General features: G+C 45.1%; 1 protein-coding gene across 1 annotated transcript; it reads right to left on the reverse strand.

The window, feature by feature from the left end:
• Positions 1-12,275: 12,275 nt before the first annotated feature.
• Positions 12,276-14,212, reverse strand: LOC139568217 (paternally-expressed gene 3 protein-like). The gene is made up of 2 exons (XM_071389964.1): positions 14,025-14,212; positions 12,276-13,573 (listed from the first exon to the last, which is right to left on the reverse strand). The coding sequence occupies exons 1-2, from the start codon at positions 14,163-14,165 to the stop codon at positions 12,758-12,760; spliced, it is 957 nt and encodes a 318-aa protein (XP_071246065.1). The 5' UTR covers positions 14,166-14,212; the 3' UTR covers positions 12,276-12,757.
• Positions 14,213-26,575: the final 12,363 nt, after the last annotated feature.

Here is a 26,575-nt window from a genome sequence, read left to right on the forward strand (position 1 = left end):
TACACCCTACACTACTCCTGTTACAGTACCTTCACTACACCCTACACTACTCCTGTCACAGTACCTTCACTACACCGTATACTTCTCCTGTTACAGTACCTTCACTACACCCTACACTCCTCCTGTTACAGTACCGTCACTACACCCTACTCCTGTTACGGTACCTTCACTACACCCTACACTACTCCTGTTACAGTACCTTCACTACACCCTACACTACTCCTGTCACAGTATCTTTACTACACCCTCCACTACTGCTGTTACAGTACCTTCACTACACCCTACACTACTGCTGTTACAGTACCTTCACTACACCCTGCACTACTCCTGTTACAGTACCTTCACTACACCCTACACTACTCCTGTCACAGTACCTTCACTACACCCTACACTACTGCTGTTACAGTACCTTCACTACACCCTACACTACTCCTGTTACAGTACCTTCACTACACCCTACACTACTCCTGTTACAGTACCTTCACTACACCCTACACTACTCCTGTCACAGTACCTTCACTACACCCTACACTACTCCTGTTACAGTACCTTCACTACACCGTACACTTCTCCTGTTACAGTACCTTCACTACACCCTACACTACTCCTGTTACAGTACCTTCACTACACCCTACACTACTCCTGTTATAGTACCTTCACTACACCCTACACTACTCCTGTTACAGTACCTTCACTACACCCTACACTACTCCTGTTCCAGTACCTTCACTACACCCTACACTACTCCTGTTCCAGTACCTTCACTACACCCTACACTACTCCTGTTATAGTACCTTCACTACACTACTCCTGTTACAGTACCTTCACTACACCCTACACTACTCCTGTCACAGTACCTTCACTACACCATACACTACTCCTGTTACAGTACCTTCACTACACCCTCCACTACTCCTGTCACAGTACCTTCACTACACCGTACACTTCGCCTGTTACAGTACCTTCACTACACCCTACACTTCTCCTGTTACAGTACCTTCACTACACCCTACACTTCTCCTGTTACAGTACCGTCACTACACCCTACACTACTCCTGTTACAGTACCTTCACTACACCCTACACTACTCCTGTTACAGTACCTTCACTACACCCTACACTACTCCTGTTACAGTACCTTCACTACACCCTACACTACTCCTGTTACAGTACCTTCACTACACCCTACACTACTCCTGTTACAGTACCTTCACTACACCCTACACTACTCCTGTTACAGTACCTTCACTACACCCTACACACCTCCTGTTATAGTACCTTCACTACACTACTCCTGTTATAGTACCTTCACTACACCCTACACTACTCCTGTTACAGTACCTTCACTACACCCTACACTTCTCCTGTTACAGTACCGTCACTACACCCTACTCCTGTTACAGTACTTTCACTACACCCTACACTACTCCTGTTACAGTACCTTCACTACACCCTACACTACTCCTGTCACAGTACCTTCACTACACCCTCCACTACTGCTGTTACAGTACCTTCACTACACCCTACACTACTGCTGTTACAGTACCTTCACTACACCCTACACTACTCCTGTTACAGTACCTTCACTACACCCTACACTACTCCTGTCACAGTACCTTCACTACACCCTACACTACTGTTGTTACAGTACCTTCACTACACCCTACACTACTCCTGTTACAGTACCTTCACTACACCCTATACTACTCCTGTTACAGTACCTTCACTACACCCTACACTACTCCTGTCACAGTACCTTCACTACACCCTACACTACTCCTGTTACAGTAATTTCACTACACCGTACACTTCTCCTGTTACAGTACCTTCACTACACCCTACACTACTCCTGTTACAGTACCTTCACTACACCCTACACTACTCCTGTTATAGTACCTTCACTACACCCTACACTACTCCTGTTACAGTACCTTCACTACACCCTACACTACTCCTGTTACAGTACCTTCACTACACCCTACACTACTCCTGTTACAGTACCTTCACTACACCCTACACTACTCCTGTTATAGTACCTTCACTACACTACTCCTGTTACAGTACCTTCACTACACCCTACACTACTCCTGTTACAGTACCTTCACTACACCCTACACTACTCCTGTCACAGTACCTTCACTACACCGTACACTTCTCCTGTTATAGTACCTTCACTACACTACTCCTGTTATAGTACCTTCACTACACCCTACACTACTCCTGTTACAGTACCTTCACTACACCCTACACTACTCCTGTCACAGTACCTTCACTACACCCTACACTACTCCTGTTACAGTACCTTCACTACACCCTACACTACTCCTGTCACAGTACCTTCACTACACCGTATACTTCTCCTGTTACAGTACCTTCACTACACCCTACACTCCTCCTGTTACAGTACCGTCACTACACCCTACTCCTGTTACGGTACCTTCACTACACCCTACACTACTCCTGTTACAGTACCTTCACTACACCCTACACTACTCCTGTCACAGTATCTTTACTACACCCTCCACTACTGCTGTTACAGTACCTTCACTACACCCTACACTACTGCTGTTACAGTACCTTCACTAGACCCTACACTACTCCTGTTACAGTACCTTCACTACACCCTACACTACTCCTGTCACAGTACCTTCACTACACCCTACACTACTGCTGTTACAGTACCTTCACTACACCCTACACTACTCCTGTTACAGTACCTTCACTACACCCTACACTACTCCTGTTACAGTACCTTCACTACACCCTACATTACTCCTGTCACAGTACCTTCACTACACCCTACACTACTCCTGTTACAGTACCTTCACTACACCGTACACTTCTCCTGTTACAGTACCTTCACTACACCCTACACTACTCCTGTTACAGTACCTTCACTACACCCTACACTACTCCTGTTATAGTACCTTCACTACACCCTACACTACTCCTGTTACAGTACCTTCACTACACCCTACACTACTCCTGTTCCAGTACCTTCACTACACCCTACACTACTCCTGTTCCAGTACCTTCACTACACCCTACACTACTCCTGTTATAGTACCTTCACTACACTACTCCTGTTACAGTACCTTCACTACACCCTACACTACTCCTGTCACAGTACCTTCACTACACCATACACTACTCCTGTTACAGTACCTTCACTACACCCTCCACTACTCCTGTCACAGTACCTTCACTACACCGTACACTTCGCCTGTTACAGTACCTTCACTACACCCTACACGTCTCCTGTTACAGTACCGTCACTACACCCTACACTACTCCTGTTACAGTACCTTCACTACACCCTACACTACTCCTGTTACAGTACCTTCACTACACCCTACACTACTCCTGTTACAGTACCTTCACTACACCCTACACTACTCCTGTTACAGTACCTTCACTACACCCTACACTACTCCTGTTACAGTACCTTCACTACACCCTACACTACTCCTGTTACAGTACCTTCACTACACCCTACACACCTCCTGTTATAGTACCTTCACTACACTACTCCTGTTATAGTACCTTCACTACACCCTACACTACTCCTGTTACAGTACCTTCACTACACCCTACACTACTCCTGTCACAGTACCTTCACTACACCCTACACTACTCCTGTTACAGTACCTTCACTACACCCTACACTACTCCTGTCACGGTACCTTCACTACACCGTACACTTCTCCTGTTACAGTACCTTCACTACACCCTACACTCCTCCTGTTACAGTACCTTCACTACACCCTACACTTCTCCTGTTACAGTACCGTCACTACACCCTACTCCTGTTACAGTACTTTCACTACACCCTACAATACTCCTGTTACAGTACCTTCACTACACCCTACACTACTCCTGTCACAGTACCTTCACTACACCCTCCACTACTGCTGTTACAGTACCTTCACTACACCCTACACTACTGCTGTTACAGTACCTTCACTACACCCTACACTACTCCTGTGACAGTACCTTCACTACACCCTACACTACTCCTGTCACAGTACCTTCACTACACCCTACACTACTGTTGTTACAGTACCTTCACTACACCCTACACTACTCCTGTTACAGTACCTTCACTACACCCTATACTACTCCTGTTACAGTACCTTCACTACACCCTACACTACTCCTGTCACAGTACCTTCACTACACCCTACACTACTCCTGTTACAGTAATTTCACTACACCGTACACTTCTCCTGTTACAGTACCTTCACTACACCCTACACTACTCCTGTTACAGTACCTTCACTACACCCTACACTACTCCTGTTATAGTACCTTCACTACACCCTACACTACTCCTGTTACAGTACCTTCACTACACCCTACACTACTCCTGTTACAGTACCTTCACTACACCCTACACTACTCCTGTTACAGTACCTTCACTACACCCTACACTACTCCTGTTATAGTACCTTCACTACACTACTCCTGTTACAGTACCTTCACTACACCCTACACTACTCATGTCACAGTACCTTCACTACACCCTACACTACTCCTGTTATAGTACCTTCACTACACCCTACACTACTCCTGTCACAGTACCTTCACTACACCGTACACTTCTCCTGTTACAGTACCTTCACTACACCCTACACTTCTCCTGTTACAGTACCTTCACTACACCCTACACTTCTCCTGTTACAGTACCGTCACTACACCCTACTCCTGTTATGGTACCTTCACTACACCCTACACTACTCCTGTTACAGTACCTTCACTACACCCTACACTACTCCTGTCACAGTACCTTCACTACACCCTACACTACTCCTGTTACAGTTCCTTCACTACACCCTACACTACTCCTGTCACAGTACCTTCACTACACCCTACACTACTGCTGTTACAGTACCTTCACTACACCCTACACTACTGCTGTTACAGTACCTTCACTACACCCTACACTACTCCTGTTACAGTACTTTCACTACACCCTACACTACTCCTGTCATAGTACCTTCACTACACCCTACACTACTCCTGTTATAGTACCTTCACTACACTACTCCTGTTACAGTACCTTCACTACACCCTACACTACTCCTGTCACAGTACCTTCACTACACCATACACTACTCCTGTTACAGTACCTTCACTACACCCTCCACTACTCCTGTCACAGTACCTTCACTACACCGTACACTTCGCCTGTTACAGTACCTTCACTACACCCTACACTTCTCCTGTTACAGTACCTTCACTACACCCTACACGTCTCCTGTTACAGTACCGTCACTACACCCTACACTACTCCTGTTACAGTACCTTCACTACACCCTACACTACTCCTGTTACAGTACCTTCACTACACCCTACACTACTCCTGTTACAGTACCTTCACTACACCCTACACTACTCCTGTTACAGTACCTTCACTACACCCTACACTACTCCTGTTACAGTACCTTCACTACACCCTACACTACTCCTGTTACAGTACCTTCACTACACCCTACACACCTCCTGTTATAGTACCTTCACTACACTACTCCTGTTATAGTACCTTCACTACACCCTACACTACTCCTGTTACAGTACCTTCACTACACCCTACACTACTCCTGTCACAGTACCTTCACTACACCCTACACTACTCCTGTTACAGTACCTTCACTACACCCTACACTACTCCTGTCACGGTACCTTCACTACACCGTACACTTCTCCTGTTACAGTACCTTCACTACACCCTACACTCCTCCTGTTACAGTACCTTCACTACACCCTACACTTCTCCTGTTACAGTACCGTCACTACACCCTACTCCTGTTACAGTACTTTCACTACACCCTACACTACTCCTGTTACAGTACCTTCACTACACCCTACACTACTCCTGTCACAGTACCTTCACTACACCCTCCACTACTGCTGTTACAGTACCTTCACTACACCCTACACTACTGCTGTTACAGTACCTTCACTACACCCTACACTACTCCTGTTACAGTACCTTCACTACACCCTACACTACTCCTGTCACAGTACCTTCACTACACCCTACACTACTGTTGTTACAGTACCTTCACTACACCCTACACTACTCCTGTTACAGTACCTTCACTACACCCTATACTACTCCTGTTACAGTACCTTCACTACACCCTACACTACTCCTGTCACAGTACCTTCACTACACCCTACACTACTCCTGTTACAGTAATTTCACTACACCGTACACTTCTCCTGTTACAGTACCTTCACTACACCCTACACTACTCCTGTTACAGTACCTTCACTACACCCTACACTACTCCTGTTATAGTACCTTCACTACACCCTACACTACTCCTGTTACAGTACCTTCACTACACCCTACACTACTCCTGTTACAGTACCTTCACTACACCCTACACTACTCCTGTTACAGTACCTTCACTACACCCTACACTACTCCTGTTATAGTACCTTCACTACACTACTCCTGTTACAGTACCTTCACTACACCCTACACTACTCATGTCACAGTACCTTCACTACACCCTACACTACTCCTGTTATAGTACCTTCACTACACCCTACACTACTCCTGTCACAGTACCTTCACTACACCGTACACTTCTCCTGTTACAGTACCTTCACTACACCCTACACTTCTCCTGTTACAGTACCTTCACTACACCCTACACTTCTCCTGTTACAGTACCGTCACTACACCCTACTCCTGTTATGGTACCTTCACTACACCCTACACTACTCCTGTTACAGTACCTTCACTACACCCTACACTACTCCTGTCACAGTACCTTCACTACACCCTACACTACTCCTGTCACAGTACCTTCACTACACCCTACACTACTGCTGTTACAGTACCTTCACTACACCCTACACTACTGCTGTTACAGTACCTTCACTACACCCTACACTACTCCTGTTACAGTACCTTCACTACACCCCACACTACTCCTGTCATAGTACCTTCACTACACCCTACACTACTGCTGTTACAGTACCTTCACTACACCCTACACTACTCCTGTCACAGTACCTTCACTACACCCTACACTACTCCTGTTACAGTACCTTCACTACACCGTACACTTCTCCTGTTACAGTACCTTCACTACACCCTACACTACTCCTGTTACAGTAACTTCACTACACTACTCCTGTTATAGTACCTTCACTACACCGTACACTACTCCTATTATAGTACCTTCACTACACTACTCCTGTTACAGTACCTTCCCTACTCCTGTTACCGTACCTTCACTACACCCTACACTACTCCTGTTACTGTACCTTCACTACACCCTACTCCTGTTACAGTACCTTCACTACACCCTACACTACTCCTGTTACAGTACCTTCACTACTCCTGTTACAGTACCTTCACTACACCCCACTCTCAGTATGTAGTCTATTACTAGCTGCACGTCATCAGAGAGCGACGCATGTTTGTTGCTGTTGAATGCTGTAAAGCATTAAAAACAATCAAGCAACCCAGAAAAGTGCTAACAATACCCAATATTAACATGTGTAGCCTAAGAAACAAGGTCCAATAGGTCAATAACTTGCTTGTAACAGAGGACATTCATATTCTGACTATCTCTGAAACTCACTTAGATAATACCTTTGATGATACAGTGGGTAGCTATACATGGTTATAACATCTACCGAAAAGACAGAAATGCCAAAGGAGGCGGTGTGTCACGCCCTGGCCTTAGTATTCTTTGTTTTATTAATTATTTTAGTTAGGTCAGGGTGTGACATGGGGAATGTATGTGTTGTTTGTAGTGTCTAGGGTGGTTGTAAGGTTTAGGGGGTTTATTAGAGTAGTTGGGTTTATGTTTAGTATAGTAGTCTAGCTGTGTCTATGGTTGAGTGTAGGTATCTAGGAAAGTCTATGGTTGCCTGAATTGGGTCTCAATTAGAGACAGCTGGTTATTGTTGTCTCTGATTGGGAGCCATATTTTAAGGCAACCATAGGCTTTAGCTGTTTGTGGGGAATTGTCTATGTTGAACGTTTGTAGCCTGTGTGTGCACTACGTTTATAGCTTCACGGTCGGTCGTTTGTTTTGTTTGTTGTATAGTGGTCGTTTCATGTTTTTTTCTCTCTTCTGAATAAAAGAAGATGGCTTATTTTCCACATGCTGCGTTTTGGTCCGTCTCTCCTCCACACGATCGTGACAGAATTCCCCACCAACATCGGATCAAGCAGCGGAAAACAAAGCAACAGCAGCGATGTCAAGACTCCTGGACGTGGGAGGAAATCCTAGACGGGAGAGGACCCTGGTCACAGCCAGGGGAATATCACTGCCCCAAGGCAGAGATGGAGGCAGCACGGCGACACGGTAGGAAGCCCAAGAGACAGCACAAAAAAATTCTTGGAGGGGGGCACTTGGAGCAGTCGGCGAAGTTGAGGGGTGAGTCTGAGATGGTCGAGGAGTTATTGGACAGATTGGAGGAGAGTGAACGAAGGGGAGATTATGACACATTCGAGGAGTTGTTGAAGAAATTGGAGGAGAGTGAAGAGAGAGAGCTGTTGGTTTGGCAGAGTATGCATGGCATTCTCCCTGAGGAGCGTGTTAGCTGTCCGATGCCACCTGTGTCAGTTCCTCGTACTCAGCCTGAAACTTGTATTAAAGTTCCGGAAGATTTGATGCCGGCTATACACACCAGGTCTCCAGTACACCTTCACAACCCGGTGTGTCCACTTCCTACCTTTTGCACTCATCCTGAGATGCATGTCCCCAGCCCGGTACCACCAGTTCCGGCACCAAGCACTAGGTCTAATGTGCGTCTCCAGAGTCCTGTGCGTCCTGTTACTGCCCTGTGGTGTGTGTTCCCAGCCCAGTACCACCAGTGCCTACACTACGCACCAGGCTTCCAGGGCGTCTCCAGAGCCCTGTTCCTCCTCCACGCACTCTTCCTGTGGTGTGTGTCTCCGGCCCGGTGCCTCCAGTTCCGGCACCACGCACTAAGCTACCTGTGCGTCTCCAGAGCCCTGTACGCACTGTTCCTCCAGGGATTTTGTGGGTGTTTGTTTCCTGTCTCTGTGTTTGTTCTGCACCAGATAGGACTGTCTCGGTTTTCACGGTTTGTTATTTTGTTTGTTGTTTGTAGTGTTCACTTGTTGTTATATTAAACATGTTGAGCACTGGCTACGCTGCATTTTGGTCCTCTCTTTCACCCCAGGAAGAAAGCCATTACAGAAACACCCACCAACAAAGGACCAAGCAGCGTAGCAATGGACGGCAAGAACAACAGCAATGGGGAAAAGAGGAATGGAAATCCTAGACGGGAAAGGACCCTGGGCAGAGCCAGAGGAGTGTCGCCGCCCCAAAGCGGAGCTGGAGGCAGCGAAAGCGGAGAGGAGGTTTTATGAGGCGAAAGCAAGGCAGAGCGGCTGGAAGCCCGAGAGGCTCACCCAAAAATTTCTTGGGGGGGGCTAAAGGGGAGTGTGGCGAAGCCGGGTTGGATACCTGAGCCAACTCCCCGGGCTTACCGTGGAGTGAGAGGGCGTCGTACTGGTCAGACACCGTGTTATGCGGTGGAGCGCACGGTGTCCCCAGTACGCGTGCTTAGCCCAGTGCGGGCTATTCCACCTTGCCGCACTGGTAGGGCTAGGTTGGGCATCGAGCCGGGTGCCATGAAGCCGGCCCAACATATCTGGCCTCCAGTACGTCTCCTCGGGCCGGCGTACATGGCACCAGCCTTACAGGTGGTGTCCCCGGTTCGCCTGCATAGCCCAGTGCGGGCTATTCCACCTCGCCGCACTGGCAGGGCTACGGGGACCATTCAACCTGGTAAGGTTGGAGAGGCTCGGTGCTCAAGAGCGCGTGTCCTCCTTCACGGTCCGGTATATCCGGCGCCACCTTCCCGCCCCAGCCCAGTACCACCAGTGCCTACACCACGCACCAGGCTTCCAGTGCATCTCCAGAGCCCTGTTCCTCCTCCACGCACTCTCCCTATGGTGCGTGTCTCCAGCCCAGTGCCTCCAGTTCCGGCACCACGCACCAAGCCTCCTGTGCGTCTCCAGAGCCCTGTACGCACTGTTCCTTCTCCCCGCACTCGCCCTGAGGTGCGTGCCCTCAGCCCGGTACCTCCAGTTCCGGTACCACGCACCAGGCCTATAGTGCGCCTCGAGAGTCCAGTGTGCCCTGTTCCTGCTCCCCGCACTCGCCCTGAGGTGCGTGCCCTCAGCCCGGTACCTCCAGTTCCGGCACCACGCATCAGGCCTATAGTGCGTCTCAGCCGGCCAGAGTCTGCCGTCTGCCCAGCGGTGCCTGAACTGCCCGTCTGCCCAGCGGCGCCTGAACTGCCCGTCTGCCCAGCGGCGCCTGAACTGTCCGTCTGCCCAACGCCGTCAGAGCTGGCCGTCTGCCAAACGCCAACCAGACAGGATCTGCCAGAGCCGCCAACCAGACAGGATCTGCCAGAGCCGCCAACCAGACAGGATCTGCCAGAGCCGCCAACCAGACAGGATCTGCCAGAGCCGCCAACCAGACAGGATCTGCCAGAACCGCCAGCCAGCCATGAGCGTACAGAGCCGTCAGCCAGCCATGAGCGTCCAGAGCCGTCAGCCAGCCATGAGCGTCCAGAGCCGTCAACCAGCCATGAGCGTCCAGATCCGTCAGCCAGCAATGAGCAGCCAGATCCGTCAGCCAGCCATGAGCAGCCAGATCCGTCAGCCAGCCATGAGCAGCCAGATCCGTCAGCCAGCCATGAGCAGCCAGATCCGTCAGCCAGCCATGAGCAGCCAGATCCGTCAGCCAGACATGAGCAGCCAGATCCGTCAGCCAGCCATGAGCAGCCAGATCCGCCAGAGCCGTCCAGCCAGGATCCGCCAGAGCCGTCCAGCCAGGATCCGCCACAGCCGGCCAGCCAGAAGATGGCTTATTTTCCACATGCTGCGTTTTGGTCCGTCTCTCCTCCACACGATCGTGACACGGTGTTGTGGTCCATATTCAGAACCACATTCCTGTAAAGCTTAGGGACGATTTAATGTAAATAGGGCTAGGGGACAACTTCCGATGAAACTGGAGGGCGCGCAATTTAAATAAATAATCATGATATTGAACATTTAGGTACATACAAGTGATTTATATCGGTTGAAAGCTTAAATTCCTGTTAATCTAACTGCACTGTCCAATTTACAGTCGCTATTACAGCGAAAGCATGCCATGGGATTGTTTGAGGACAGCGCCCAACATCAAAATATTTTTCCACCGGCACAGGTTTCATAAATTCACAAATAGTGTTTAAATATTCACTTACTTGTTGAAAATCTTCCTCTGATTTGTCATCCAAAGGGTCCCAGCTATAACATGTAGTGTTGTTTTGTTAGATAAAATCCTTCTTTATATCCCAAAAAGTCTCTTTAGTTGGCGCCATCGATTTGAGTAATACACCCGTTCAACATGCAGAGAAAGGAATCCGAAAATGTACCCCTAAACTTTGTTTCAACAAGTCAAAATAAGTTTCAATATACTCCTCAGACACCCTAAAATGTAATCAAACTATAATATTTCTTACGGAAAGAAGTATGTTCAATAGGAAACCGATTTTAGCAGGTGCGTCTTGTCTTCATGGCGCCCAAACACGAATTTCCAAGACTGTGTCCCTGTACTAAAACTGATATTTCTTATTCGTTTTGGAAGTTACAAGCCTGAAACCTTGAACATAGATTACTGACACCCTGTGGAAGCCATAGGAATTGCACTACACCCACGTCGTCGGACGCCGCTCTGGTCTGGTGGAAGTTGCTACTTAGTCCGGTCTCTCTGTGGCTTTTCAGTGTGAATGTGTGTGTGTCACTGTATTTCAGGTGGTTCTAGTCGACACGCTTCCTCTACGTCTCCCGGGTGGCGCAGTGGTCTAGGGCACTGCATCGCAGTGCTAGCTGCGCCACCAGAGTCTCTGGGTTCGCGCCCAGGCTGGGCTGGGTTCGCGCCCAGGCTCTGTCGCAGCCGGCCGCAACCGGGAGATCCATGGGGAGACGCACAATTGGCATAGCGTCGTCCGGGTTAGGGAGGGTTTGGCCGGTAGGGAGGGTTTGGCCGGTAGGGATATCCTTGTCTCAGTATGTAAAACAAATGTAATAAAATGTATGCACTCTACTGTAAGTCGCTCTGGATAAGAGCGTCTGCTAAATGACTAAAATGTAAGTGTAAAATGTACATGTCCAGACACAAACACACTGAAAAACACACACTACACACACACACTCACACACATACACACAATAATAGTCCATATTCACTCTGTTTTATACATTTTGTGAAAAGTTTTAATGAAAAGCTTTAAAAGGCACAGTTTATGTACATATACAACAGCTATGTAAATCTCAAAGGTACAACTGACTATTATGGTATTACTGTCTTCATTATTATAACAGCCAAAATGAAGGCAAAATTACATGACAAAACACAAATATTTACAATAATGTTGGTTGACTTTCACAAAATCTGGAACTAAAAGTGATTTTGAAGCCAGATGTTCATATTTTACAGACATTATATACAGTAAAACCACGTGAGCTGTTTTAATACAAAATGTCAAGGAGGATTTGAAACATGAAAGGGATTGTTTTCTTCATGTCATTCCAAGATGGCGGCTCTGTGGTGACAACCCTTCACTTCTCTACAGGAAGCTTCTCTTCATCCCAGATGGCACCTTGTTCCCTATAGAACACTGCCTTTGACCAGGGTCCATATGGGGGAAAGATAATAGGATGTCATTTGGGATGCATCTCTTGTAGAGATTATATACTACTACATTATTTTGGGTGGCTGGGGTGTAGAGTAGATGGTGTCTTCTGGAGTGTCTTTAGAGAGGTCTACAGCAGGGTATCTTGTAGATTCTACAGTATCTTTGGGTAGCTGGGCTGTAGAGTAGAGGGCGTCTTCTGGAGTGTCTTTAGAGAGGTCTCCAGCAGGGTATCTTGTAGATTCTACAGTATCTTTGGGTAGCTGGGCTGTAGAATAGATGGAATCATCCTGGGATCCACTGGCTGTTGGAGGTCTTGAAGAGACTCTAGAATCTTTGGGTAGATCCACACTGGAGTAGATGAGAGAAGCTGGTTGATCTGCAGTAGAATAGCTTGGATTTATATCATCTTTGTGGCAGCTAGCGTTAGCATAGATGTCACAGTGTGAGACACTGGTAGCATGGCCAGCAGGGTAGGTTGTAGAGGCTTGGCCAGCAGGGTAGGTAGATGGTTGACAAGCAGAGTATGTTGTAGAGGCTTGGCCAGCAGGGTGGGTTGTAGAGGCTTGGCCAGCAGGGTGGGTTGTAGAGGCTTGGTCAGCAGGGTAGGTTGTAGAGGCTTGACCAGCAGGGTAGGTTGTAGAGGCTTGGTCAGCAGGGTAGGTTGTAGAGACTTGGTCAGCAGGGTAGGTTGTAGAGGCTTGGCCAGCAGGGTAGGTTGTAGAGGCTTGGTCAGCAGGGTAGGTTGTAGAGGCTTGGTCAGCAGGGTAGGTTGTAGAGTTGGTAGGTGAGTTGACATTGGAGTTGACTGAAGAGATGACCACAGGGTGTGTGTCTGTCTGTCTGTCTGCCTCTCTGATCTCCTCATACACACAGTCAACCTGCATACAGAACCAATGACAATAGATACATGTTCAGATATGAAAAGAAGTGGAGGCCCTCAACCATCAACATGTCAGCCACTGTTTATCTTCATGGAATGATAACAGACTACAGTAGAAACCCACTAGAGGCTGTAGACTCACACACTCAACCCTTAGATGGTTAGTTTACCACCTCCCTGTCTATCACCTCTACACTACATTATGGACGGACGGACGGACAAAACAAACTATGCAGGGATTTTTCTGCTGACCTACAATTGAGAAATGTATGAATTGAGTCAGAGGAATAAGGACCTTTGTTAACTTTCAGTAAAGTAATTTTGACTTCTGAATAAAACATATCTGAGCTAGTTTAATTTGACACTTAAAAAAAAAAAAACTATGAATGCAAATACACACACGCACACACACACCCCCCCCCCCCCCCCCCCTCCTTTGTATCTCTCACCTCTCCAGTAGGGTCAGGTTGTGTGTTGGAGGAGACTGGTGGTGGTGTTCTCCTGGTTCCTCTCCTCTGTCTGTAGAACAGGAGCAGGACCAGTCCTAACACTGTCACCATGACTACCAGACCAACACTGGTCCACACCATCAGACCTGACCACAGACAGGAGGAGAGACTTTACAGAGTACTGTATATATCATAGATACCATCAGACCTGACCACAGACAGGAGGAGAGACTTTACAGAGTACTGTATATATCATAGATCCCATCAGACCTGAACACAGGAAGGAGGAGAGACTTTACAGAGTACTGTATATATCATAGATACCATCAGACCTGACCACAGACAGGAGGAGAGACTTTACAGAGTACTGTATATATCATAGATACCATCAGACCTGACCACAGACAGGAGGAGAGACTTTACAGAGTACTGTATATATCATAGATACCATCAGACCTGACCACAGACAGTAGGATAGACTTTACAGAGTACTGTATATATCATAGATACCATCAGACCTGACCACAGACAGGAGGAGAACCTTTACAGAGTACTGTATATACACTGCTCAAAAAAATAAAGGGAACACTTAAACAACACAATGTAACTCCAAGTCAATCACACTTCTGTGAAATCAAACTGTCCACTTAGGAAGCAACACTGATTGACAATAAATTTCACATGCTGTTGTGCAAATGGAATAGACAAAAGGTGGAAATTATAGGCAATTAGCAAGACACCCCCAATAAAGGAGTGGTTCTGCAGGTGATGACCACAGAGCACTTCTCAGTTCCTATGCTTCCTGGCTGATGTTTTGGTCACTTTTGAATGCTGGCGGTGCTCTCACTCTAGTGGTAGCATGAGACGGAGTCTACAACCCACACAAGTGGCTCAGGTAGTGCAGCTCATCCAGGATGGCACATCAATGCGAGCTGTGGCAAGAAGGTTTGCTGTGTCTGTCAGCGTAGTGTCCAGAGCATGGAGGCGCTACCAGGAGGCAGGCCAGTACATCAGGAGATGTGGAGGAGGCCGTAGGAGGGCAACAACCCAGCAGCAGGACCGCTACCTCCGCCTTTGTGCAAGGAGGAGCAATGCCAGAGCCCTGCAAAATGACCTCCAGCAGGCCACAAATGTGCATGTGTCTGCTCAAACGGTCAGAAACAGACTCCATGAGGGTGGTATGAGGGCCCGACGTCCACAGGTGGGGGTTGTGCTTTACAGCCCAACACCGTGCAGGACGTTTGGCATTTGTTCGAGAACACCAAGATTGGCAAATTCGCCACTGGCGCCCTGTGCTCTTCACAGATGAAAGCAGGTTCACACTGAGCACATGAGCACATGTGACAGAGTCTGGAGACGCCGTGGAGAACGTTCTGCTGCCTGCAACATCCTCCAGCATGACCGGTTTGGCGGTGGGTCAGTCATGGTGTGGGGTGGCATTTCTTTGGGGGGCCGCACAGCCCTCCATGTGCTCGCCAGAGGTAGCCTGACTGCCATTAGGTACCGAGATGAGATCCTCAGACCCCTTGTGAGACCATATGCTGACACATGCACATTTGTGGCCTGCTGGAAGTCCTTTTGCAGGGCTCTGGCAGTGCTCCTCCTTGCACAAAGGCAGAGGTAGCGGTCCTGCTGCTGGGTTGTTGCCCTCCTACGGCCTCCTCCACATCTCCTGATGTACTGGCCTGTCTCCTGGTAGCGCCTCCATGCTCTGGATTCATTCGATCAGTTGTTTTCTCAGCGGGTTGTTCAGTCAGTCTCTCAGTAAAGCAGGAAGAAAATAAAGGTGTGATAATGGAGGAGCCGAAACCTCAAGTGTTGCATCACTTCCTGTAGACTTCTGAATAAACTCACGTCTACACCATATTTTAGCCCCCTGCACTCTGACCTACACCAGAAGAGAGAGAGAGAGAGAGAGAGAGAGAGAGAGAGAGAGAGAGAGAGAGAGAGAGAGAGAGAGAGAGAGAGAGAGAGAGAGAGAGAGAGAGAGAGAGAGAGAGAGAGAGAGAGAGAGAGAGAGAGAGAGAGAGAGAGAGAGAGAGAGAGAGAGAGAGAGAGAGAGAGAGAGAGAGAGAGAGAGAGAGAGAGAGAGAGAGAGAGAGATTTGTCCAAAGCATGAACTGTTACATTTGATTTCCTCCAGCATTACAGCATTTAATATCACAACATATTAGTTGTAATGTCTGAGATGAGAGATTCATCATTTCACAACATATTAGTTGTAATGTCTTAGATGAGAGATTGGTCATACCTGCTCTAGATGACGGAGGACCATTGACTTCTACAGATGCCAGAAACGTTGTAGAGATGTTAGATAATGTTGCAGAGAGGTTTGGGATGGTTGTGGAGATGTTAGATAATGTTGCAGAGAGGTTTAGGAGGGTTGTGGAGAAATGAGGTCTGGAGGTGACAGTTGACGGTTTAGGAGGAGCTGTGTGTAAAACAAAATAACTGGTATCCACAAATACTGTCACCATTTTGCTTTTCTCTAATGAAGTCATGAAGCCTGTAACAAACATTAAGCTCTGAATTTGTCAAGACAACTGTGATTGAGTGTTAACTTACCATCTGTAACTGTGAGATGCACCTCTTTGTATGTGTCTGGGCCATATCTCTCCACTCCACACCAGTAGGTACCAGAGTCTGACTTCATCAGGTTCTTGATGGTCACATAGAAGACTCCATTCCTTAAGTCTTCTATGATGTATCTCTGTTTCTCAATATAATTCTTGCTGCCCTCAGTTTGAACAAGACGATCTCTATGGTAACATTTCAATCTGCAGAAATATTTTTCATTGTCACCTGCCCATGTGTGAGAGCATTTGATTTTGATTTGTCCACCTACCACCCCCTTCACATCAATGCCAGCTGACTCCACAACACACAGAGCTGTCAAACAGAAACACACAGTACAGTCACAACTAATCACCTGTGAGATAAACATTAACCCTGCTCAAATCTAACTTTAACCCTGCTCAAATCTAACTTTAACCCTGCTGAAATCTAACTTTAACCCTGCTCAAATCTAACTTTAACCCTGCTCAAATCTAACTTTAACCCTACTCAAATCTAACTTTAACCCTGCTCAAAACTAACTTTAACCCTGCTCAAATCTAACTTTAACCCTGCTCAAATCTAACTTTAACCCTGCTCAAATCTAACTTTAACCCTGCTCCAATCTAACTTTAACCCTGCTCAAATCTAACTTAAAACCTGCTCAAATCTAACTTTAACTTCTTATGGCTGCAGGGGCAGTATTGAGTAGCTTGGATAAAAGGTGCCCATTTCAAACGGCCTCGTACTCAATTCTTGCTCGTACAATATGCATATTATTAATAATATTGGATAGAAAACACTCTCAAGTTTCTAAAACTGTTTGAATTATATCTGTGAGTAAAACAGAACTCATTTTGCAGCAAACGTCCTGTCAGAAAGTGAAAATCTGAACTCGAGGCTCTGTTCCAGGGCCTCCCTAATCGTTTGCTTGAATTCTATTAGTATACATGCACTTCATACGCCTTCCACTAGATGTCAATAGGCTGTGAGAGGTGAAATGGGGTCTCAAGCTCTTTCTATGGTCAAAAGAGACAGCTTGGAATGACAGGAACCAATTTCCTCTGTTCAGGAAGACGCAGGAAAGGACTTCCGCATTGGCTTCTGAAAAGCTTTTGTTATAGACGCCTAATATCTCCGGCTTTGATTTTATTTGATAAATGTGACAATATCATCGTAAAGTATGTTTTTTCAATATAGTTTAACCTTTCACGAGCCTCTACCCCGGGTCCGGGAGCACCCCCCACCCCCCCCACACACTAATTAGCATAGCTAGCATAGCTTCAAAAGTAGATAGTAGCATCTAAATATCATTAAATCACAAGTCCAAGACACCAGATGAAAGATACAGATCTTGTGAATAAAGCCACCATTTCAGATTTTTAAAATGTTTTACAGGGAAGACAAAATATGTAAATCTATTAGCTAAACACGTTAGCAAAATACACCACTATTCTAACTCCATCAGTTTCTTACTCCTTCAGGTGCTATCACCAATTCGGCTCAACTAAGATATTGATATCCACTAACCAAGAAAAAACCTCTTCAGATGACAGTCTGATAACATATTCATGGTATAGGATAGTTTTTGTTAGAAAAAAGTGCATATTTCAGGTAGAAATCACAGTTTACAATTGCACCCACCATCACAAATCGACTAGAATTACTAGATAGAGCAACGTGTATGACCAATTTACTCATCATAAAACATTTCATAAAAATAGACAAAGCATAGCAATGGAAAGACCCAGTTCTTGTGATTTCAGACCATATTTCAGATTTTCTAAGCGTTTTTCAGCGAAAACACAATAAATCGATAAGTTAGCATACCACATGTGCAAACGTTACCAGAGCATCGATTCCAGCCAAAGAGCGCTATAACGTAATCACCGCCAAAATATATTAATTTTTTCACTAACCTTCTCAGAATTCTTCCGATGACACTCCTGTAACATCATTTTACAATATACATATACAGTTTGTTCGAAAAGGTGCATATTTAGCCATACAAAACCGTGGTTACACAATAAAAATACTAGGAAATCAAGCCTCAATATGTCTGACGTCATCTATCAGAGTGATCTAGTTTAATTGAAAGCTAATCATATACTTGACTAAAAAATACAGGGTTGACAGCAATCGAAAGACAAATTAGTTCTTAATGCAACCGCTGATTTACATTTTTAAAATTATCCTTACTTTTCAATACAGGGTTGGCCAAGTGAAGCTATACCAAACAAAATGGCGAAATATGCGTTTAAAATATTTCGACAGAAACACGATTTATCATATTAAATATTGCTTACTTTGAGCTGTTCTTCCATCAGATTCTTGGGCAATGTATCCTTTCTATGTTATAAACGTCTTTTGGTCGATAGATGTCCTCTGTCCTTCGAAATGTCCACCACCAACGACCGACACCAAACTTGTCGTGTCCAAACTTTCAGAGTGCACAACAAAGAAATTCCTCAAAATCGCACTAAACGGATATAAATTGATATAAAACGGTTCAAATTAACTACATTATGATGTTTTTAACAACTATAACGACTGAAAACATGACCGGAGAAATATTGCTGGTTAGAAAACGATTTGGAACGAGGCAGGTCCGATGGCCTTGACGCTTCAGGCGCACGTTGAGAAAGGGGGGTCTCTGTACATTTTCGTCTTTTATAATGGCTGTGAATGTCCCATCGATTTCATTGAAAACGTGATGACGTACAGACACCCAGAGGAAGACGTAGGCAGTGTCGGTTTCTTCATAGCATTCACTGTCGCCTTATAAACAGACCCCAGATCAGAGGTAAAAATTTCTGAAATCTGAACCCTGTCATGAAAAGTGCTGTAGAAATTGTTCTGTACCACTCAGAGACAAAATTCCAACTTCTATAGAAACTAGAAGGTGTTTTCTATCCAATAATAACAATAATATGCATATTGTACGATCAAGAATTTAGCACGAGGCAGTTTAATTTGGAGACACAAATATGCTAATGCGGAACAGCACCCCCTATAGTTGCAAGAAGTTAATCAGATTATTAAATTCTTTTCAGGGGTTTTGGCGTGTTCCGTTCTTTGCGTTTGTTGACGATGGAGAGCTTTGCGCCACTTGGCAAGTTTTGCTTGCTCATTCGAGAGGGAAAAATGACATTCTAAATCCAAACAACGATTGTTCTGGACAAAGGACCACTTGTACAACATTCTGATGGAAGATCAGCAAAAGTAGGACCCATTTATGATGTTATTTCCTATTTCTGTCGAAAATGTGTCGTTGTGTTTTCCGCTTTGATTTTGGGCGCTCTCTCGCAATAACGTAAGCTGGATGTTGTACTGAAGTTATTTTTAGAATTCTAACATGGCGATTGCATTAAGAACTAAGCTATCTTTAATTTGCTGTCCAACATGTATTTTTTAGTCAAGTTTATGAATAGTTATTTGATTAGATTAGGTGTCTCTCCAAGATTTCTCCGGACATTTTATTGCATTTTGCCTACGTATTCACATTGTATAACCACGATTTGTGCCGCTAAATATGCACATTTTCGAACAAACAATATATGTATTGTGTAATATGATGTTATAGGACTGTCATCTGATGAATTTTGAGAAGGTTAGTGAAAAAATTAATATATTTTGCTGGTTTATTCGTTATCGCTAACTTTTGCTGCTGATAAATGGGTTGTGTTTTTGGCTATTGTGGTAAGCTAATATAATGCTATATTGTGTTTTCGCTGTAAAACACTTAAAGAATCGGAAATATTGGCTGGATTCACAAGATGTTTGTCTTTCATTTGCTGTACAACATGTATTTTTCATAAATGTTTTATGATGAGTATTTGGGTATTTCAATTTGGTCTCTGTAATTGTTCTAGCTGCTTCGGTGCTATTTGTGATTGCAGGTGCGATGTAAAACTATGATTTATACCTGAAATATGCACATTTTTCGAACAAAACATAGATTTATTGTATAACATGTTATAAGACTGTCATCTGATGAAGTTGTTTCTTGGTTAGTTTGGTTGGTTCTTGGTTAGTTAGGTTGGTTTTGTGCACGCTACCTGTGCTGTGAAAAATGTCTGTGCTTTTTTGTATTTGGTGGTGAGCTAACATAAATATACGTGGTGTTTTCGTTGTAAAACATTTTAAAAATCGGACATGTTGGCTGGATTCACAAGATGTGTATCTTTCATTTGCTGTATTGGACTTGTTAATGTGTGAAAGTTAAATATTTCTAAAAAATATATTTTGAATTTCGCGCCCTGCACTTGGCCTGGCTGTTGTCATATTGTGCCCGACATCAGGCTTGCAGCCCAATTAACCCTGCTCAAATCTAACTTTAACCCTGCTCAAATCTAACTTTAACCCTGCTCAAATTTAACTTAAAACCTGCTCAAATATAAGTTTAACCCTGCTCAAATATAACTTTAACCCTGCTCAAATCTAACTTTAACCCTGCTCAAATCTAACTTTAACCCTGCTCAAATCTAATTTTAACCCTGCTCAAATCTAACTTTAACCCTGCTCAAATCAAACTTTAAACCTGCTCACATTTTACTTCAACCCTGCACAAGTCTGACTTTAACCCTCTACAAATCTGACTTTAACCCTACAAATCTGACTTTAATTAACCCTCTACAAATCTGACTTTAACCCTCTAGAAATCTTACTTTAACCCTCTACAAATCTGACTTTAATCCTGCACAAACCCAGGTAAAGACTCACCTAAGAGGAGATAGCATGAGACAACATGGAGTATCTTCATTCTGGACAGTTACTCCTCAGTTACTATATTGTTAAAGTTACTTTACTACCCCAGTTACTATACTGTTAAAGTTACTTTACCACCCCAGTTACTATATTGTTAAAGTTACTTTACTACCCCAGTTACTATACTGTTAAAGTTACTTTACTACCCCAGTTACTATACTGTTAAAGTTACTTTACTAACAGCTAGTTCAGGTCCACAACAGAGTCTCTGTCAGCTACTCATTTGACAGCAGGGTGTTTCTGAAACGCTCTGTCTTCCTTAAATTAAGCTCCTCCCTCTGACACCCCACCTCTCTCTCTCTCTCTCTCTCTCTCTCTCTCTCTCTCTCTCTCTCTCTCTCTCTCTCTCTCTCTCTCTCTCTCTCTCTCTCTCTCTCTCTCTCTCTCTCTCTCTCTCTCTCTCTCTCTCTCTCTCTCTCTCTCTCTCTCTCTCTCTCTCTCTCTCTCTCTCTCTCTCTCTCTCTCTCTCTCTCTCTCTCTCTCTCTCTCTCTCTCTCTCTCTCTCTCTCTCAATTAAATTAAATTCAAGGGGCTTTATTGGCATGGGAAACATGTTTACGTTGCCAAAGCATGTCAGAGAGATTGAGATAGTGATGGTGGTCATGTAGTCCTGGGCATTAGCCTGCACGTCCTAATTTCTCTGTAGTGACCTCAATGTCTCCAGGTCTATGTGCTGCAGAGTGAAACTGGTTCAAACCGGCCGGATGTTAGACTTCTAAACCACAAGAGAACTCAGCTAGCTGTGGTAAAAGTGTTAAAACTGTCAACTTCTCTGTTCTAAAGTTACCATGTTTGTTTCAGCAGAGGAGGAACACATTGTTGAGATGATGACAATATAGTTAAAGTACACATCATTATATTTTATAACCTTTTTCTGACATGTCATTGATCCAAATACAGTCTTTGTAAATGATCAACTCAACAGATGAGTTTCTGAACAGAAGAAACATCCCTCCTCTACAACCCAACTCCCCCTTAATGAATGATGTCATCACATAACAGACAAGCTACTGAGATCTCAGTAAACCAACAGAGCGACCTCCACATCGCCCCCTACAGAATGGTATCAGTACTGATGAATAAATCTACTATAATCTCCACCACCAGTCGTCTCTCTCTCTATTGATCCTGGGGGACGAGGTTACAGTCTAATGAACTACATGTTTCAACTCAGTCAATTCAGGAAGTAAAGTGAAATTCCATTCATGGATTGAAAAGTCTACATGGAAAATGATGGTCATCAATGATAAATTTAATTGTGATTATTTTTATGAATTTAATTGAATTCTATTCAATTGGACCTCAGCTCCAGTAATGATAACACTTGTGGGTCAAAACCAGAGGATCAGGCGACCTCTTCTCTTCAGCATACAGAGCATGACATATTAGAATAGAATTACATATTAGAACTTCATTACATATTCAAATGTAATTCCAATGTTAGTCAGATTTTAATCGGATCTCTGTGCTACAGAGTCTATCAGGAGTCAGTAGTTGTGACATTGTTGAGGATCTGGTCCAATGCTGTAGGGTCGAGTGCTTAAAAGGCTGATTGGTAGAGGGCGGGATCATGAGCAATGCATTCTGGGTCAGCGGTAGACACGGGCTGAGGGGCCACTGCATTGTGGGTGGAAGTTAAATTTTCTTCATCCTCACCATCTTACTCATCATAACCTTTGAGACAGTGAGGAGAATCATGACTGTTACCATTAGGTGAAGACAGAAACACACACACGCATGCGCACAAACACAAACTCTCTCTCTCTCTCCTCTCTGTCACATCTTCAGTGCTTCCTGTGTCTGCATCAGGCCTGTTCGAGATTGACCCTGTGAAACACACAATAGACTGTGTGTGTGTGTGTGTGTGTGTGTGTGTGTGTGTGTGTGTGTGTGTGTGTGTGCGTGCGTGCGTGCGTGCGTGCGTGCGTGCGTGCGTGCGTGCGTGCGTGCGTGCGTGCGTGCGTGCGTGCGTGCGTGCGTGCGTGCGTGCGTGCGTGCGTGCGTGCGTGCGTGCGTGCGTGCGTGCGTGCGTGCGTGCGTGCGTGCGTGCGTGCGTGCGTGCGTGCGTGCGTGCGTGCGTGCGTGCGTGCGTGCGTGCGTGCGTGCGTGTGTGTGTGTGTGTGATATTGAAGGCATCTCACCTAGAGCTTTGCTGCTTTGCCAGCTCCTGTAGAATATGAGGGGGATGACAGCAAGCACCAACACAGCAAGACTCACACACACAACGATCACCACTGAGGTACCTGGAATACAGGGAGGTATGAGGGGTGATAAATGACAGTAATTAACCGTTAAATGTGTGAATGTCCTGTAGGAAAACAAGAAAAAAATCTGAAAAGTCAGGATATTTGACATTTTCTGAATTTGTTAAAAGGGTTAGGGGTTAAGGGTTAAGGTTAAGGTTAGGTGTTTAGAGTTAGGGGTTAGGGAAAATATGATTTTGAATGGGAATACATCTGTTGTCCAGAAAATTCACAAAATGTGGGTGTCCTGTAAGTACCTGTTAGGAGGGACTGTGAATGATGACTTCTCTTGTTCTCCTCTGTTGACTGCTGTGTTAATAGTACTACTGCTGGGGATAGACTGGGACTAGTGGATGATGCTGACAGCATGGTGTAGAGTGACGACGAGGAAGTAAGGGGTTCAGGAGTAACTGTGAGGAGAGTTCAGAGAACAGAGGAGAGGAGAGTAGAGGAGAGGAGAGGAGAGGAGAGGAGAGGAGAGGAGAGGAGAGGAGAGGAGAGGAGAGGAGAGGAGAGGAGAGGAGAGGGTATATCACAAGATCCAAATAATTTCTCTCTTTCATAACAAGATATGTTATAAAACATGTATTTGTTTGTTTGTAGTCTTTCCTCATACAAAACTGTAACTGTGGTCAGAATCTTGACTTGAGATGTTTCTGACTATTGCATGAATTATGATGTCAGTGGACTCACAATCAAATGTGTAAATAGCGTTATTTTGTTAAAGACAGATCTATATACATTCTACCTTGATTATTATCATTAAATAAACAGTGCATATATTATAAATTAATTTCTATACATTAATTCCCTCAACAACAGGTATATCTTGCCAAAGATCTCAATTATCTTTAACGAGGCAAATCGGGATCATTAAAGGCTATATAAAATAAACATGAGGTTTAGTTTACAACTCACCGTCACTAACAGTAAGATGTACTTCCTGGAACGAGCCTGGGACAGTCCTTTCCACTCCACACCAGTACGTCCCAGAGTCTCTCTCCACTAGCCCAGTGATGACCACAGTGAAGTCTCCATCTCCTCTGCCGTCTATACTAGACCTGGGGAAAAGTGGAGGGTGAGGTTCAACCAAAGAATTGAGATCAGAATTGAAAAGGAAAAGGTACAGTGCCTACTCACCATTAAAAACATATTTTATTTAAACAATTATTGTGCAGAGACTTTTTCATGTTTCTCCAGTTTTGCCTTTTGCTTCCGGCACCTTCACAAATCAGCGTTTTGGTGTGCGGTAGATTCTGCCTATTATTTAAACAATTATTATAAGACTTGATGTTTCGGCCTTCATCAGAAGCATCTTTGCTTTAGTGTAGCCGGCCTTCCTCTCTGTGTGTAGCTGGCGTTCCCCTTCGTTTTAAGCAGGATATCCTTCCCCAGGCACGACCTCTTGCAGAAGTATTTGACTTTGTTTTCCGATTGTATATGAGAGCAGCGGATAGTTACTTCTCCTCCCGCGAACCCTCTCACTTCAGTGACCGCAGAGGCTTCCAGACACGCAGCTGTAAGACAGGACCAGAGCTACAGGTCAAAACACGCAGCTGTAAGACAGGACCAGAGCTACAGGTCAAAACACGCAGCTGTAAGACAGGACCAGAGCTACAGGTCAAAACACGCAGCTGTAAGACAGGACCAGAGCTACAGGTCAAAACACGCAGCTGTAAGACAGGACCAGAGCTACAGGTCAAAACACGCAGCTGTAAGACAGGACCAGAGCTACAGGTCAAAACACGCAGCTGTAAGACAGGACCAGAGCTACAGGTCAAAACACGCAGCTGTAAGACAGGACCAGAGCTACAGGTCAAAACACGGAGCTGTAAGACAGGACCAGAGCTACAGGTCAAAACACACAGCTATAAGACAGAGGTAGAGCTACATGTCAGACAACACAGCTATTAGACAGATGTAGTGCTACATGTCAGACAACACAGCTATTAGACAGAGGCAGAGCTACATGTCACACAGCTATTAGACAGAGGCAGAGCTACATGTCACACAGCTATTAGACAGAGGCAGAGCTACATGTTACACAGCTATAACACAGAGGCAGAGCTACATGTTACACAGCTATTAGACAGAGGTAGAGCTACATGTCAGACAACACAGCTATAGACAGAGGTAGAGCTACATGTCAGACAACACAGCTATAAGACAGAGGTAAAGCTACATGTCAGACAACACAGCTATAAGACAGAGGTAAAGCTACATGTTAGACAACACAGCTATAAGACAGAGGTAAAGCTACATGTCAGACAACACAGCTATAAGACAGAGGTAAAGATACATGTCACACAGATATTAGACAGAGGCAGAGCTACAGGTCACACAGCTATAAGACAGAGGTAAAGCTACATGTCACACAGCTATTAGACAGAGGCAGAGCTACATGTCAGACAACACAGCTATTAGACAGAGGCAGAGCTACATGTCACACAGCTATAAGACAGAGGTAGAGCTACATGTTAGACAGCTATTAGACAGAGGCAGAGCTACATGTTACACAGCTATAAGACAGAGGCAGAGCTACATGTTAGACAACACAGCTATAAGACAGAGGCAGAGCTACATGTTACACAGCTATTAGACAGAGGCAGAGCTACATGTCACACAGCTATGAGACAGAGGCAGAGCTACATGTCAGACAACACAGCTATAAGACAGAGGCAGAGCTACATGTTACACAGCTATTAGACAGAGGCAGAGCTACATGTCACACAGCTATTAGACAGAGGCAGAGCTACATGTCAGACAACACAGCTATAAGACAGAGGCAGAGCTACATGTCAGACAACACAGCTATTAGACAGAGGCAGAGCTACATGTTACACAGCTATTAGACAGAGGCAGAGCTACATGTTACACAGCTATTACACAGAGGCAGAGCTACATGTCAGACAACACAGCTATTAGACAGAGGCAGAGCTACATGTTACACAGCTATTAGACAGAGGCAGAGCTACGTGTCACACAGCT

This window comes from Salvelinus alpinus, chromosome 2, assembly GCF_045679555.1.
Source record: "Salvelinus alpinus chromosome 2, SLU_Salpinus.1, whole genome shotgun sequence".
Classification (NCBI taxonomy): Eukaryota; Metazoa; Chordata; class Actinopteri; order Salmoniformes; family Salmonidae; genus Salvelinus; species Salvelinus alpinus.